Source organism: Tigriopus californicus, chromosome 5 (genome assembly GCF_007210705.1).
Source record: "Tigriopus californicus strain San Diego chromosome 5, Tcal_SD_v2.1, whole genome shotgun sequence".
Lineage (NCBI taxonomy): Eukaryota > Metazoa > Arthropoda > Copepoda > Harpacticoida > Harpacticidae > Tigriopus > Tigriopus californicus.
This window is the reverse complement of record NC_081444.1, coordinates 5,968,360-5,983,247: the sequence shown is the minus strand read 5'-3', so window position 1 is coordinate 5,983,247 and position 14,888 is coordinate 5,968,360. Positions and strand designations below refer to the sequence as shown.

Genomic DNA, 14,888 nt, shown 5'->3' with positions numbered 1-14,888 from the left:
TAGTGGATGTGTTTCGAAACGGAATGTCAGCTTTTTAGCATCAAGGACCTCGGTTATGGCTCCCATCACGAGCAAAAGAAGGTTATCAAGCAAAAACAAGGTGGCAAAACCTGACCCTGCTTTTCTAGGTCTCGAAACAAGGGCTGCTTTGAACCTCGTTCCTGATCTTGGGTCATCATTTCCCTTTTCGTTTGACTTGGGAGCCTTGGGAGCCCTACTCGAGGTTCTTCAAGCTAAATAGCTGATTTTCCGGTTCGAAACCCATCAATACTAATTAGAGACCCTGCTAAAACATGATCTGGATTCTTCGATGATTAGCTTTCCCAAATTTGAGCTAGAATTCAATGAATTAAACACGTCAAAATCACTTCTTATGGTTTTTGTAAGGAAGAGGACTGTTAAGATGGATATGCACATTTCTTTCAATACTTGATAAGGTTTTTTGACCACCGTGGTGAGACGGATAAGACGAGAGGAGAGGAGACGACCGTATCCAAGAATCCAGCTATGATTTGTCGGTCAATGGAACATTTCAACTCTTCCAACCCGAGACATTAAAACGACGTAACGTTACGGTTTACATAAGCCCAACCTCGAATAATTCACAAGGCCCTCATGATGTTTCTTAAAGGGGGAACGGAACGTTGGTGATCCCTTGCTTATGGAGCTTTTTTGGATTGCTTCTTATTTGATATAGTGTAACCATGTTGTGCTTTGCTTCAGTGATAAAAGTACATTTGACCAAAACAAACCATCATTTTCTTCGAATGTGTGGTGACAAAATAAACTATCTTTTTTATTCACGTGACCAAAGGAACTTCAGAGGAAGCATGATATTTTAATGCAGATCGCATTGAAATAAAGCTAAATTACTTTTCAAGATTTCATGGCAATTCTAGACGACAGGTCTCGCGTGAATCCAAATAGTAACAATATACCGCATGCCCTGTTTCATTGTAATACGAACCCGGTGGAAACTAGATTAAAATTCCGAACTAGTTTTAAACTTCCTATTGCCATTTTGAAGTACAAAACGTACATTCATCAATTCAACTTTGTACTTCACAAACTTAATATATGCTGGAACAACACCAACTCAAACGTTGGCCCATTAATTTTCTTGCCCTGTCGACTTCACGATTGTCATCAAAGCTATTTTGTCCCCTCCCTCACAAAGTACAAATCATTGAACGAGAATAAAAACAATCGTTCGGTTCACAAACTTAATATATGCTGGAACAACACCAACTCAAACGTTGGCCCATTAATTTTCTTGCCCTGTCGACTTCACAATTGTCATCAAAGCTATTTTGTCCCCTCCCTCACAAAGTACAAATCATTGAACGAGAATAAAAACAATCGTTCGGTTCAAGACAACAATTGTGACACACATTTACTTCAAGATCGAAGTTTGTTTTCAACCAAATGGTTGTTGTCACAAAACGTTTTCGTCCCGAGGTTATCACTCCCTGAACCGGCATCTTGCTGCGCTTGCCCAGTCACCACCAGGGCGCCAACCGGGGAGCCTGAGTTTGATCTTGCACCATCCAAGTACCCTCCCTCCCGGGCTGACTAATGCCCATCCTACGTGGGCGAAACTTCTGCGCATGAAAATCCAAACGTTTGGATGACAGTTCCCACTTCCCGGCATGTTTTGTTCCGTCCCACAAAGTTCAGATTGGCCGGGTACGGGACCAAACGCGGTACATGAAGTACTTTCCCAATGAGGGTGACCAGTGCAAGTCGATATACACAAGATTGGGCTCTAGAGTTTGGTTGACTTGGTATTACATCTATGACTCACTAAGGGAAACTTTCAATACGTACGTTATGTTACCTTCAAGAAGGGTTAGTATTAATCTAAATGTATGACCTAAATATCCAGAAGCATGAGGAGCATGGCATAATAAACGTTTTATAAGACAGCGTGGCATCATTCAGCGAAAGTAGCTAGTCACACTTTGGGCTGAAGACGTTTCGTGGCTGAGCTCCATGCACTTTGGAATGGATGCAGGCGTCAAAAGCGATGCGTCCGTTTGACTACATATACTCGAAAGCACTATCGTTTCTTAATAGTCCATTGACGACAGGTTTACACGCAACAACTAAATATCAAATTCAAGAAAGTTTCTTACATAAATTCAGACTTGATACCAGTGATTTCTTTCACTACACACACACCAAGTGGCTTGAAGAATACACCAAACACGAGTTGGAAAACTAAGAAGCGGCAAGTGGTTTGTTTAACCGGGAAATATGAATCATACCTCACGTAGAAGTCACTCCCGACAACCAAGGCGTACCACAAGCCATGCTTTTGGCACCCGTCGAGGTCATCGCAGGAATATCAGCCTCTCTGGCCTCAGACACTTTGAAGGCTCATCGGATGGAGAAGATTCTCCCCCTTCAAGCCCGGTTTGGAGGCGAAGAAATTTCAATGATGGGGACAGTGGATATGGTTCCGATCTGGATGACAACTCAGCTACAAGGTGGGCCAGAGAAAGCTACCCGGCTCTACCACGCCCTAGGGTGTTCCCACCCGGCACCAGAAGACGTCATTATGCCAGAAGAGATCACCCACAGACTAACCAAGCCCGATCTGCTCAACACATGCGGAACAGGATCAACACCGATCTCCTCATCCGGCATCAGGCTCCCTTCAGTACGACCATTCATGATATTCCAGAAGAATCTAATAATACCAATGAAGAGGAGAACAACAATCCCCACAGCCAAAGTCCTGCCCAAATGAGCAATATCAACAACAATGACATTGTTTCGTACTACATCAGCTTTGATCCAATCATCCCTCTGAACAAGATCCCAAAGGCAGAGAAATTGGTGGATTCGAAAAAGAAGAGACCCAAGAAGAAGATTTCAGGTTGCCGATTGGCAGCATCCCATGACTTCCAACGGCGAGAGGAATAATTAATTTTAATGCTATTCATCCTTGATCAACTATCCTGGTTGAGCCTTTTTGTACAAGACGCTCAAGTACACGAACACTTTTCTACTATGTTTCAATTTGGAAGAACAACCTCACCTTTGTAATGAATTGTCAGAGCTATTTCTTAGAATGCGCATGAACTTACCAGCTTTTATATCCCTTGTAAAGCATTTCGGTAAGAGGGAAACATAAATATGATAATGACATGTAATGATCGTTCTCTGACAAGTCAATAAATTATTCACAAACCAAAAAATAATTGCTTCACAAATTGTTACCTCAGCATTAATTAGACTACCAATAATACACAAATCTCGACCTAAAGTAAAAACAAAAAAAAATGGCTTTTATCACATCAGAGGTAACCAACGCACCAACGCACGACGCATTGTTTTCATTATTGCCTTTAAACGTCGTTTATGATAAAGTAGGTTTGGACTACAAAAACTGAGACCTAAAAAAGTGGTCTGTAGGTGAGTGTCAGAGGGTAAAAAGTATGAAGGAAAGAAGCATCATCCTAATAATTGAATGCTGATCAATCTGTATGATGAGTTGGAGCCAAAGTCTACCGTAATTCAATCAATAAGGGCATCAATTTTCTCTCCGACGGGATTAATGGCCTTTTTAAAGGAAAGTCTCTGCTTTGGGATACTACAGGGTACCGCATTTCTTCGTATTTTCACGTACCATAAATCTAACGAGGCAAGTTCTGAGATGGTCTTTTGGGGATCACTTTCTTCTACTGATTTTGGATAACGAAACTGATAAAAAAAAAGCAAGGTTCGTTTTGGAGCAGAATGTTCATCTTCTATAGCTGAAAAACTGTGTGTAGGATTCATGTATCTTTTAAAGACTAAGTCTTTAAGCCTTTGGAAATTGAACTACTTGAAAAAGTAGACTGATACCTGAAATCGACTGATAGAACATACTTCGAACATATTCTTGGTGTTTTCGATGAAATGAAGTTCATTTTATCTCACTTTTCATTTATTGCCACATTTTACGTTTTCAATATGTGAATACTCGTAATTTGCCTAAGATAAGCACGCTCTCAAATGCCACATCACTATATCAAAACCGAAGGCTCGGTACCAAGTACTTGATATTTCCAACTCGTGTTTTGATCAGAAATAGCCTCGGATTATTTATCTACGCTTTAACATCAGTCATCGTAAAGCAAAAATCCGGATAAAATTAATGTCATACCAATATCCGTTAAAGTCTTGGATAAAGTATAGACTCCAAAATTATATGTAATTCGGGAATAAATCGTCCTTGTCAATTTATATTCTTCGGTGATACATTCGAACTAGTCAAAACTGGTCCGTTTTGTACATTCAGCGAAAAAAGCAATATTTGTCAACTAAACGTACCATTATATAACTGATAAGAGATAACAGTACAAGTCAGGAAACGAAATGAAGAGTAAAGCGTGGCTGATGAAACGTTTCGTACGCCTTGGTGTCCAGTTGAAACCAGATATTTCCACTTCACGATGGTCCTCTTCTGCTTTGCTCCGGATTTGAGGCTACTCCTAAAGCCTACGCTTGTCTGGCTTGAAGGGAATCTTCCGTTCCCTGTGCTGCTTCAGGACTAGGAGCACTCGCGCATCGCAAACAAGGACCAAAAAACCTAGTGCTTAGAGCTATATAGATGGGAAGCGTTCATTTCTGCTGCCTGTAATGAGACGATTGCAAATTGAAACGTTATAATATTAGATGCAAAGGTGAAAAAAACGAGACGTTAAAGATTGTGAAGTTGTGAGACCCAAAAAATTAAGACGTTTCAAACGAAGTCATAGTAGCCTTTCCAATATCCGTTCTAGAACGAAATATAGGTCTGTGCTTGGGGAAACGAGTGCGAGGAGTAATTACGATGACGACAGCTCCCTCTGTGGGACTATCATATTAGACCTCTCCCGAATATATTGCGATCAGTACCTCGTCCAATTCGAAGAGAGCACATACCAATGTAAATTAAAGAACATAGGAACCCATTCAACAAGTGACATATTCTCCAACAAGATGGCTAACGTCAATCTATTGTGGGACAAATCGTTTACATACTACAATCAGTGGGACAATCCATATTTCCCAGCCAATAACTACGGTTACTACAGTGACATCCCATCCTCGAATCAATCGCAAGCCGATTCAAGCTCAATGTATAACAATTATGACAGCTTAGCTTATGACCGTCGCAACGATTTCACACAAGAACCGCAACCAACCCAGAACCATTTGGAAGACGAAGAGGCTCCACCAACTTACAACGATTTTTTGCAAGGCATAAAAACTAGACAGAGCTTTAACCGAGTGTCATCGAACGACACCTCCTCCTTCTACAACTCGCATTATGGCCATGAAAGTAATTGCTCCTTATGCCCTCCCAAGACCATTATCCCTGGGAGATCTCTCTCGGACTATGGAGGGCCCACCTTTCGATTGGATCCAAACCTGGAAAGATTAGTTCCCAATCGACCCAACAGCAGTTTAACTACACCCATAGGTTCATATGAGTCTGTCACCCCGCCACCAGACTACTACCGGACAGATTCACAGTTCTCTAATCAACAATATCATCACCAAAGTCAGCAACAATATCTAGCTCCTCCTCCAACTACCATGGCGTCCCGCTATGAGGACCAAAGAAGTATATGGTCCCAAATGGAAAGTCTCGGAGTCACTCCCGAGCCATCGCCTCAACCGTCCGAAGAGGACATGTTGGATCAAATCTTGACCGATCTCGAAGACATGGAATTCGGCAAATACCGATCTTCATGACCGAAAAGGATCGAATGAAACTATTTTTGATGTGTGCTCATGATTTGTAAAGTTCACATCACAATAAAAGCCATTACGTTGTCATATTCACAGTATAACACCAATTTCAAACTTGAATAAATATGATCTCAAAGCGAGCTTGCATCTTAAAATTAGTTTCTATTTTGGATGGTTTCAAACTCGGGAGAGGAACACCTGCGACAACAACGAGAGGCTGATGATGGCTAGACTTTTTAAATTAACACAGAAAGATAGCGTTGATCATGAGCAAACATATTGGACATTAAACTTCATCTCAGTTATCCAAGGGTATAAATGATATGAAATGGCGATCTTTCATTAATTCATCGTTCGATTATGGGCAACGAACTATTATTTTTGAACATGAGTCGCTTGCGATAAACGATAGGTTAGCGTAGAATGCTTGCTCAAAAGGATAAAAAATAAGTCAATATCTCAGTTAAGGTCAAAACAAATATTAATCCCTTGGCAATGGATTCATTTATTTGCCATCCCTTTAAAATCAAATGCAAACATTTTGAAATTGGCTCAACGCCTGGTCAATTAAATCACAAATTGCTCTTCAACTACTACATGGCAACGATCGATAATCAAAGTTCAATACATGAAAACGAACACTTTGAAACAGGCAGTTTCATCTCTGCACAGTCTACAAAGGTTTGTTCATTTGCAAAATGTTGAATAAGAAACGACACTTTAATGTCGTCTTACTCGAATATCAGGTCGATTTCACAGGCTTTCCTCTTTCTACCCACTTGAACATGACTCCACCATGTCAGTAAAAATCTAGATTATTCTAGAAACGTTCCCCTCCCTCTGGAAAAAGGGAGGAAATGATCCCAAGTCGTGCCTTCTTCCACGGGGAGCGGATGAAGAAACTCGCCCCAGAGATTGTCAATGCCGAGCCGTACTTTGCTGCGCACTTTGCAGTACAAAACGATCACTCGAGTCACCCATGCCGTACTACGAGTCTACAACCCCAAGGTCCAAAAACAAGGCGCAAGTGTGCCAGAAAACGTTTTCATAACATGCCTTCTCCATGCTTGAGAATCCAACAACAGCGGGAGGGGCACCAAAAAGGTAGTGTAATGCGTATATTCCGCCAAGTTGGAGGGACCGGTTCAACCACCAGCCCGATGGATGGAACACACAAAACCAACCATGGAGTACCGTACTCCATGAACCAACCAATAGTACGGGAAATGTGGTGCAGTACATATACGTTCGAACGGGCACGCCTGGCCCGGCGCCCGAACGAACATGCGCATGCTTCTCTTGTTGAACTGTTGTTAAAACCCCAGCACAAGATGGAACTGGGATCATTCAAAACAATCACACCAAGAGTATCACACGAAAATAACTTCAACAAACATGGTTCGAATAAAATCACAGCAAGTAAAACGACGACGAAACAACCTCAAAACAAGACGCTACTCAGCAGCATCCTTTCAAGATTTCTACCGGAACTTCTTGCTCAATCAAGGCATGAAAACGGATACATATTGTTGTGAAGCTTGTGAAGAGGCCAAATTTCAAACGTGTTCCACAGACAACGAAATGGAAGATGTGGAAGACATGGGCCTTCCCATGGAGGAAGCCAGGTATCAATCCCTGAATTCAGAGCCCGACTGCCATTGTCATGATTGCGAGAAGCAATGCTCCTTACGGACAAACAAGTCATCATTAGTCTCTTTGACCACCTGTGGATCTTCTAGTAATGTCCCGTGCCTCAGAGATCCAAGCTCAACGGTAACTGATCAACTAACTTATTGTTGGAGCGACAGTGGCGAAGATGTTAAGCCGACTTGGAACTGCATGGAAGAAGACAACAATGAAAAAGTCAAAGCCATTCCAATTCAACCCATACCAAAGTATTCCGAAATCAATGATGTTGACTTCAATGGTGTTCAACAGCCTTTAGAAGATCCTCTCAAGATCCACCAAGGACCCGAGGAGAATCACGCCTTTCATCCAGTGGATCCTAAATCAGAGATATCTGAACTCAATAACAATAACGAGTCTGATGATGTAGAGCCTGCAGACGTTGTATCAGTATCCTCAGACAGTCTCGACAATCTGAAGAGTGAAGAAGAAGAAATGTCGGATCAAGAAGTTCCTCAATCCAAACCGACGTCACAGATTCTTAAGCCCAAAAACACCGAATGTAAAACCATGGAGGAATTATACGACGAAATTCCAGTCTCATCGGGAATCTCAGTGGCTGGAGATCTGGAGCCTCTGGCAGTGAGTGACTTCGAGGACGAAAGAGAGTCAGATCAGAGTATTGACGATATTCTTAATTGGGTTTTGAAGTCCGAATACGCTATGGAGGAGGCGGGCAACCAATGTCCGGATTTCAAGGAAAACATTGAGAACGTGGAAGATAATTGGACGCAAGAAGATATTGAGGAGACGTTACGATGGCTGAGTAAAAAGAGCTTTAGTCCTCCGGTGGGACAAACTATACTGGAAATTCCCAAGGAAGATGACGAGTATCTGAAGAAGAGGAACAAAACTGATGATGAACAGAAAGCGTCTGAGGAAGCTCTGTTAGATATCGCCGTCTCACCACCATCACACAAAGAGGAATCAACCAATATTTTCACAGATTGTTCTCGATCAACGAGCATTGATCAAAATAAGCCAAAGCCCAGGCACAGAATCAAGAAGAGGTCCAAACAGCCTATCCGAAACATTGCCAAGCGGAGGAGATTATGCTTTTAATTTGTCACTCGTATCAAGTCAAGATTTTAAGTTATCTATTTATCTGCGTCAATTGACCTCTGTCCTGTTTATGTTAGCAATTATAGAGTAAATATAAGGTGTTATATCAACAGCAAAAAGTCCTCAAAGGCACTCATTTAGCAAACACCGGTCATCTCAAAAACGAGTTATCTAGGTCGAGTTCCCGCTCAGGACAGTCATTCATAATCATGGCTTCATCCAAGTCAGTCGTACTATTTGCCCTCTTCCTGGTTTCCGGGTATCCTGTTTTTGCTCAGGTAAGATTTCACAATTTCTCTAAAGTACGGGGTCATCATCACCTACGAAGTTGCCCTAGACTACATCTACCGTAGCTTTAACTACTTACACAGCAAAATAGCACATTGATATCAAGGAGTCGAAATTCCCACTTTCATCCATCATTAGGACCAATGGACCATGTCTGAGGTCGATGAGCTTAAGCTCCTCTTAAGAGCATTTTTTGAAGAGGACGTGGACCGAGCTCCAGGATGCCTTCGTTTGGCTTTTCATGATTGCGTTGGTATAGTACTTTTTTTCATTATTAGCCCTCGGCATTAATGACAAACACTAAGCGACTTATCTTAGGGTACTGCGACGGATGCTTAAATTTCGGAAATCCGGCTAATGGCGGTTTGGAGGATATTTACGTTGAAATCAATGACTTCTATAAGAACGTGCTGCCGTTGAATGGGAAAACAATGAGCAGAGCAGACTTCTTCAACCTCGCCGGGATTGTGGCGGTGGACACAACAGTCGACTACAACAATATCAGTTGCGATGAAGGTCTCGACCCGGATTGCATCACCATGCCCAAGGTAAGCCATAAGGCATCAATCTTGTTAATCCGTAGGGGAAAGTAATCGGAAATCGGTTTTCGTAGCCCCCGCTTCGCTTCCTCATGGGTCGTGAGGATTGTGTCAGCTCTCCAGATACTGAGGATAATCACGAGTTTCCCCAGGGCTTCATGAACCATGCCGAAGTCATGGCAACTATGAAGAGGATTTTCGATTTGAATACGCGACAAACTGTGGCCATTTTGGGCGCTCACACCCTTGGTGAGATGACCAGAGCCGGATCGGGATTCGATGGAAGTTGGAAGGCTCAAGTATGAGAGAAAGGAGTCCATCATTTTAACACGAATTGCCGAGATAAATGAATTTGCTCAAATTTCAGAGCGATAACAAGTTCAAATTCGACAATCGATATTACAAGTTTCTCTTGGACGACAGTATTACGTGGACTCACCGAGACGCAAATGAAGGTCGATCCCCTGACCAAAGATGGCAATGGACAGGCCGCACGAATGGCGAGGAGGTGAGGAATAATAAGGACCTGATTTTTTTAGAAATTGTGCTGATATTCAAGTTATACTTTGTAGATTGCGAACATGTTGGATGCAGATATCGATCTTGTCAAACTCTTAGACATTGAGGACGAGTAAGTAGAAGCTTGTCACAGATTCAAAGATTGAAGAATTACCTGAGTTTTTCACACTTTCAGGGGTGGTCACAGCACTTGCAGCTTTGAGGATTGTCCAGACGCTCCAACCAAGAGTATCGTTCAAGAATACGCCAACGATGAGGCCGTTTGGGTTAAGGATTTTGCCGACGCCTTCGAGCGCATGACTTCCACTGTTCCCGATCCAGGGGTATTGGCCCCACCAGCGGCTTAATATTAACTTATTGAAGGCGAATATAGACAAACTAAGCAGATTCTCTGAACCCAGTCTTCGCCCAGTCGCGAAGGTCTAATGGAATGCCCGGCACCTTGTCCACCACTTTTGTCAGATCCAGATCCATGATGTCCATGATGTAGTCTTTGTACTCGTTTTGGACTTTCGCTCCGCGGTCCAAAGGTCGGAGAATCTCGAGATGAATGAGATTCTCCCAACTCTTCATAATAATGGAGCGGTCGAAGTTCAGCATGGAACACTTTCGGTTTACAAACGTCTTGAATTCGTGAAAGACCATCTCGAAATTGACATGTCGATCCACTTTGTTGAAAGCAGTGTTTTTGACGGCAACAGCGAGGGCTAGATCAAGGACAGTCAGACCGAGTAATAGTTCTTCATCAAAATTGGGACGCCAGAGCTTTGCCGCTACTTCCAGATGCTCAGGTTCAAAAGAAGACCCATTTGGGTCAGATAAAAACTGGAACAGGGCCTCGTGTAGGATATACTTGAGGTGACTGATGGATGAATCCATGTCATAGAGTTGATTCAAGACTTTTTTCCCCGGGGAATTTGTATCCAGGAATTTGTCCTTTAGGTGTCTTTTCCAGGATTTGTCAGGATTGCCTATTTGAGGTGAGAGGAAGTGCTGGAAATATTCCAAATATCCGTTGAAAGACGTCGGATTGTTCAGATGAATGGATCGATGGCAAAACCTGGATTTGACCCGCTTTTCCATCATCTCCACAACATCGATCCTGGGCGTGAGTCCAATGATAATCATGGGCACAGCTCGAGATTGTGCCGTGTCGAAGAGGTTATACAGTAGCGTTTGGTTATGGTGCTCGCAAAAGAGATCAAACTGATCCAAGACAAACACTACCGGCTTTGAAGACTTTTGATCACCCGCTTTGAGACTTGCCAGCAAAAATTCCAAATGGTCAGCAAAGGACCCAAATACCTGCAAAGTGAAACGGAGTAGTGTACTTTCCGTGCTCAAACGAAATTAGTTCCTTCATAAGGAATCCATAAAGGAAAGAAGCGCTTCAAGCGAAACAGACTTATTGAAAAGCCTCGCATAATTCTGAAGAAAAATGGCCGAGGATTTCCATGTAACTTACTTTATCGCCCACCACGTTGTCCAGGTGAAGCTGGCGGGTGATCTCTTTCAAGGCCAACCGATCATCCACTTGAAGCCAACCACTGAGTCGAACTACCAACACGTTGTCCTCGACAACTTTGGTCTTGGCTCTCTCTTTAGTCACATCAGCCAGAACCTGGTTCAAAAAAGCGGTCTTGCCCACCCCCACGCCCCCCATGATCAATACCGAATTGGACTCCCCACCATTTAGAGTTCGTAGAATCAAATCTGGAGGTAGAGAAATCAAGTTCGATTAAGAGAGGTCGTCAACTTGTTGAATGTCTGTTTCGGCTTATCAAATCAACGAACGACCATCATCTAACGCGAGTGTATTCTGATGATTGATTTGGGGTCGAGAAAACATTTGATCCTCCTGGGCACAAACATTGCTTTTTTTGATGTCAAAATGACTGCAAATATTATCTGTATTCCTGTCAAAAGTACCAAATATTACTTTATATTTTACACATAGAGGCATTAAAAATTAATATTTATTCATAATATAAATTCAGCTGTGTTGAAATGGGAGTATATATTGGTCAAAGTAATGAATAATGTTAATTTTGAAGTAATGATTTAACAATTGACACATTTAACTTCTAATTCATTAATGCTCATCAATAGTCCCTTGTATCCTAAAACAAAAATGATATTTATTTTTGGCTTTTTTGCTTTGATAATAGCAATTTTAAAGTAACTTACAAATCATCATCAATGTGCCACCTGGAAACTTTGTATACCACTAGGTTTGCAGCTTGGCTTAGAATATACAACTTTGCGATGTTGCGGATCTACTTATAGAATATATGAGCGTTAAAAAAGATAGCAAAAGTTCATGCAAATGTGTTTAACATCTTTTATACGGCACTACAATAAAAAGACCAAAACTTATTTGCTTAATGGCTTATGAATTGAAAAAGACTTACGCTTTACTTGTGCAACATTTTATTGATATTTTGCTGGTTTACCTTTTTGGACAATAATTGCTAGTTAATTTCAAATAAAATCGACCATTTGTGAAAAATCAGCCGTCTTTGGTTCATGCCTAGCATGGAGGGGATAATGACAAATGTTGCATTAGGCCAGCAAATGTGTTATATTTTTAATATATTTCCACTGAAACATTACATGAATTTCAAAAAAGCTGTAATAAATAGTTTCTTTTCCAAAAACATCAAAAACATTTGAAAAAAAAATTTTTGTTCAAAAAATTATTTTCCTCGACCTCTATTAATGATACACCAGTCAATCAAGTACATAGACATTTTTGTTGCACTTACGGTGATTGAAATTTAGAATGTACAACTCGTTCGTGAAAAACAACATCCAATACTGAAAGATTTAGATTGTACAACTTAACCCTTGCAAACTTAAGTATTGCTATGTATGCCAGCAAAACTAGCCTGATCTTCATTTTTCTCTTTAATCGTAATTTCCCGCCGTTCGATCACATCAAAACAATCCATACACCAATTCTAATTCATGCAGAATATGATTCTAACCTTGATTTTCTCTTTCTGTCTTCTAAGAAGCTAAGTGATTTAAGTTTATTGAATAGAGGGCTGCAGTTTTCACACGAAGAACACAAGTGTTGGAAAAATCCAACTACTTTTTTTACCTCATGAGGATACTTCATTCCATCTTAAATTTACGAAGGTTGATTTGAGTTGGATTGAATTTCTGAACATTTGCTTTTGTTTTTGTATTTTTAGCACTGAGGCAAATAATATACAATTTTCCAATCGCAGTTATGTTCTGGTTCATCAAAAAAGAGCAAGTCTGAAATGAGATGATAGACCTTTCAAATAATGGGCCCAAAAATAACCCCAGTCTCGTACTTTTGTCCATTGCACTCCAATGTACGGGCTTCTAGAGGCATGAACGTATATGGTCGTTAAAAAGTGAACTTTGAGATGACAGCTGTCAAGCTGCTCTACATACTCTAGCGTTATTCACGGAGACTTTAGAGCAACGACGATTGGGCGCGCTTATTCAGGGCACAAGTCTCTCATCATCACTCATGGACCTGTCTGAGGCCAATTTGGCAGTTTGCCTCAAAATATTGAATGATTAATAATGATTGGACATTAGTCCAAACGGGTTAGATAATATGATTCCGGATTTGAATGGATTCAGGAAACAAGTATGAGTGTGTGATGCTTTTATTGATCATAGAGTCCTTTATCTTGTTTGCTTTGTCCCACCAGTATGGATGCTACAATGATTTGTACCTACATTCAGGCTCTGTTTGTGTGTTTAGAGATTAGTTGAGCCCTTTCCAACCCAGCCCAACAAAAACTATTGCATTGAACCACTATTGCTTAAGTCCTTAACTTGTGAGGGTCAGATGAATGGGTCTTACAATTGGGCACTAAGTTTGTCATAAAATCAACCTAATAGATAAACGGTTTCTGTGGATACAAACCCGCAACATTTTTGATTCCAACCAAGAAATTCTTCAAAAGTTACAATACGCTATGTCATGGACGAAAGGCAACCAACGCAACCTCCAGTGTATGCAAGCTGCCGAACTGTCATCTCAGAGTTCATTTTTTAACGACCATACATGAACGTACGTATAACAGAACATATATCGCCTGAACCGTGCATTTTTCCAACGTTTCTCGAGGTTACAAGATCAAAGGTTACACTTAATATTAACTCAGTCATTCTTTTCCCATTTGTCAATTTCCCCAAGTGCTTGAAGAACTACTACTACCTTGGAGATGATTCCGCTCTTCTCGAAATCCCAGAAACGACTTGTCCTCCAATTCTTGGATCAGTTGATCGGCGATTTTCTGAGGAGTCAACCACTCCTCATGAGAGAAACGAATCCGTTTCCGGGGTGATTCAAAGGGCATTCTGAGATCAACCCTTCGGACGTTTTCTGAATCGAAACGATTGCTAATGTTCAAAGATTCGATTGTTATTGGCGGGATAAGGGTGACCAGATGCTAAAGACAAAAAACTTTTTCGTGATCATTTAGATGCTGAATAACTATGTTGATCGCCAAGGCCGAATAGTAGAAATTCATTTTGCCAGACATTGTAGTTGGCTAACTGGTGTGATTTTAAGGGTGACCAGATGCTAAAGACAAAAAACTTTTTCGTGATCATTTAGATGCTGTATAACTATGTTGATCGCCAAGGCCGAATAGTAGAAATTCATTTTGCCAGACATTGTAGTTGGCTAACTGGTGTGATTTTAAGGACATGGCATTCATTGTATTCTGACGCAAGGCTAATGTTCAAAGGCAAATAACCTGGAAGAAAAAAAAATGCAAAAAAACAACGAAAAATTGAATTTACCAAATTCGTTGTCAGGTCGTATAAGATTGAGAAAATTTCCAACCATTCGAGCACTTTCATTTGCTTCCAATCATGTTCTTCCAAATTTTTGGAAAGCGTAAAGAAAATGAAAACCCCAACGCAATTCGCCGTTTTTTTGAAAAAAAAACACATCAACCCACCCAAAAAGACTTAGATCGGGTTAAAACTATCCAAATTCGATAATTTTTACTAGCTCCCTTATCTAGAGATCTAGTTTTACTCACTGTGTGTGAAGCAAATGAAAAGGTGACC

At 41.0% G+C, this 14,888-nt stretch overlaps 3 protein-coding genes across 5 annotated transcripts; 2 read left to right on the top strand and 1 right to left on the bottom strand.

Annotated features, from left to right (window-relative positions):
* Positions 1-2,173: 2,173 nt before the first annotated feature.
* On the top strand, positions 2,174-3,218 carry LOC131880164 (uncharacterized; the record flags this gene model as incomplete). The annotated part of the gene is given in 1 exon segment (XM_059226698.1): positions 2,174-3,218. A coding segment is annotated over 1 exon segment (672 nt). The 3' UTR covers positions 2,929-3,218.
* Positions 3,219-4,194: 976 nt separating this feature from the next.
* Positions 4,195-14,269, bottom strand: LOC131880204 (origin recognition complex subunit 4-like). 3 transcript variants are annotated; one of them, XM_059226758.1, is made up of 4 exons: positions 14,023-14,269; positions 11,287-11,534; positions 9,976-11,126; positions 4,195-4,624 (listed from the first exon to the last, which is right to left on the bottom strand). In XM_059226758.1, the coding sequence occupies exons 1-3, from the start codon at positions 14,165-14,167 to the stop codon at positions 10,200-10,202; spliced, it is 1,320 nt and encodes a 439-aa protein (XP_059082741.1). In that variant the 5' UTR covers positions 14,168-14,269; the 3' UTR covers positions 4,195-4,624; positions 9,976-10,199. The 3 variants fall into 3 exon arrangements, with proteins under 3 accessions (XP_059082741.1, XP_059082743.1, XP_059082742.1); XM_059226760.1 differs by having other exon boundaries at positions 14,026-14,269; XM_059226759.1 differs by lacking the exon at positions 4,195-4,624 and having other exon boundaries at positions 9,081-11,126.
* LOC131880205 (putative ascorbate peroxidase) lies at positions 8,556-10,210 on the top strand. Its single transcript, XM_059226761.1, has 7 exons — positions 8,556-8,753; positions 8,902-9,016; positions 9,082-9,311; positions 9,377-9,601; positions 9,670-9,810; positions 9,875-9,933; positions 9,997-10,210. Exons 1-7 carry the CDS (start codon positions 8,685-8,687, stop codon positions 10,166-10,168), a joined length of 1,011 nt encoding a protein of 336 aa, XP_059082744.1. The 5' UTR covers positions 8,556-8,684; the 3' UTR covers positions 10,169-10,210.
* Positions 14,270-14,888: the final 619 nt, after the last annotated feature.

Bases quoted from the DNA above. Each gene is read 5' to 3' on its own strand.
- LOC131880205 (XM_059226761.1), top strand. From the start codon at position 8,685: ATGGCTTCATCCAAGTCAGTCGTACTATTTGCCCTCTTCCTGGTTTCC. The intron at 9,017-9,081 runs GTATAGTACTTT...GACTTATCTTAG, and splicing joins GGCTTTTCATGATTGCGTTG to GGTACTGCGACGGATGCTTA. The intron at 9,602-9,669 runs GTATGAGAGAAA...CTCAAATTTCAG, and splicing joins ATGGAAGTTGGAAGGCTCAA to AGCGATAACAAGTTCAAATT.
- LOC131880204 (XM_059226758.1), bottom strand. From the start codon at position 14,167: ATGCCCTTTGAATCACCCCGGAAACGGATTCGTTTCTCTCATGAGGAG. The intron at 11,535-14,022 runs GTAGTAGTTCTT...CTCTACCTCCAG, and splicing joins GCGGAATCATCTCCAAGGTA to ATTTGATTCTACGAACTCTA. The intron at 11,127-11,286 runs GTAAGTTACATG...TTCACTTTGCAG, and splicing joins ACAACGTGGTGGGCGATAAA to GTATTTGGGTCCTTTGCTGA.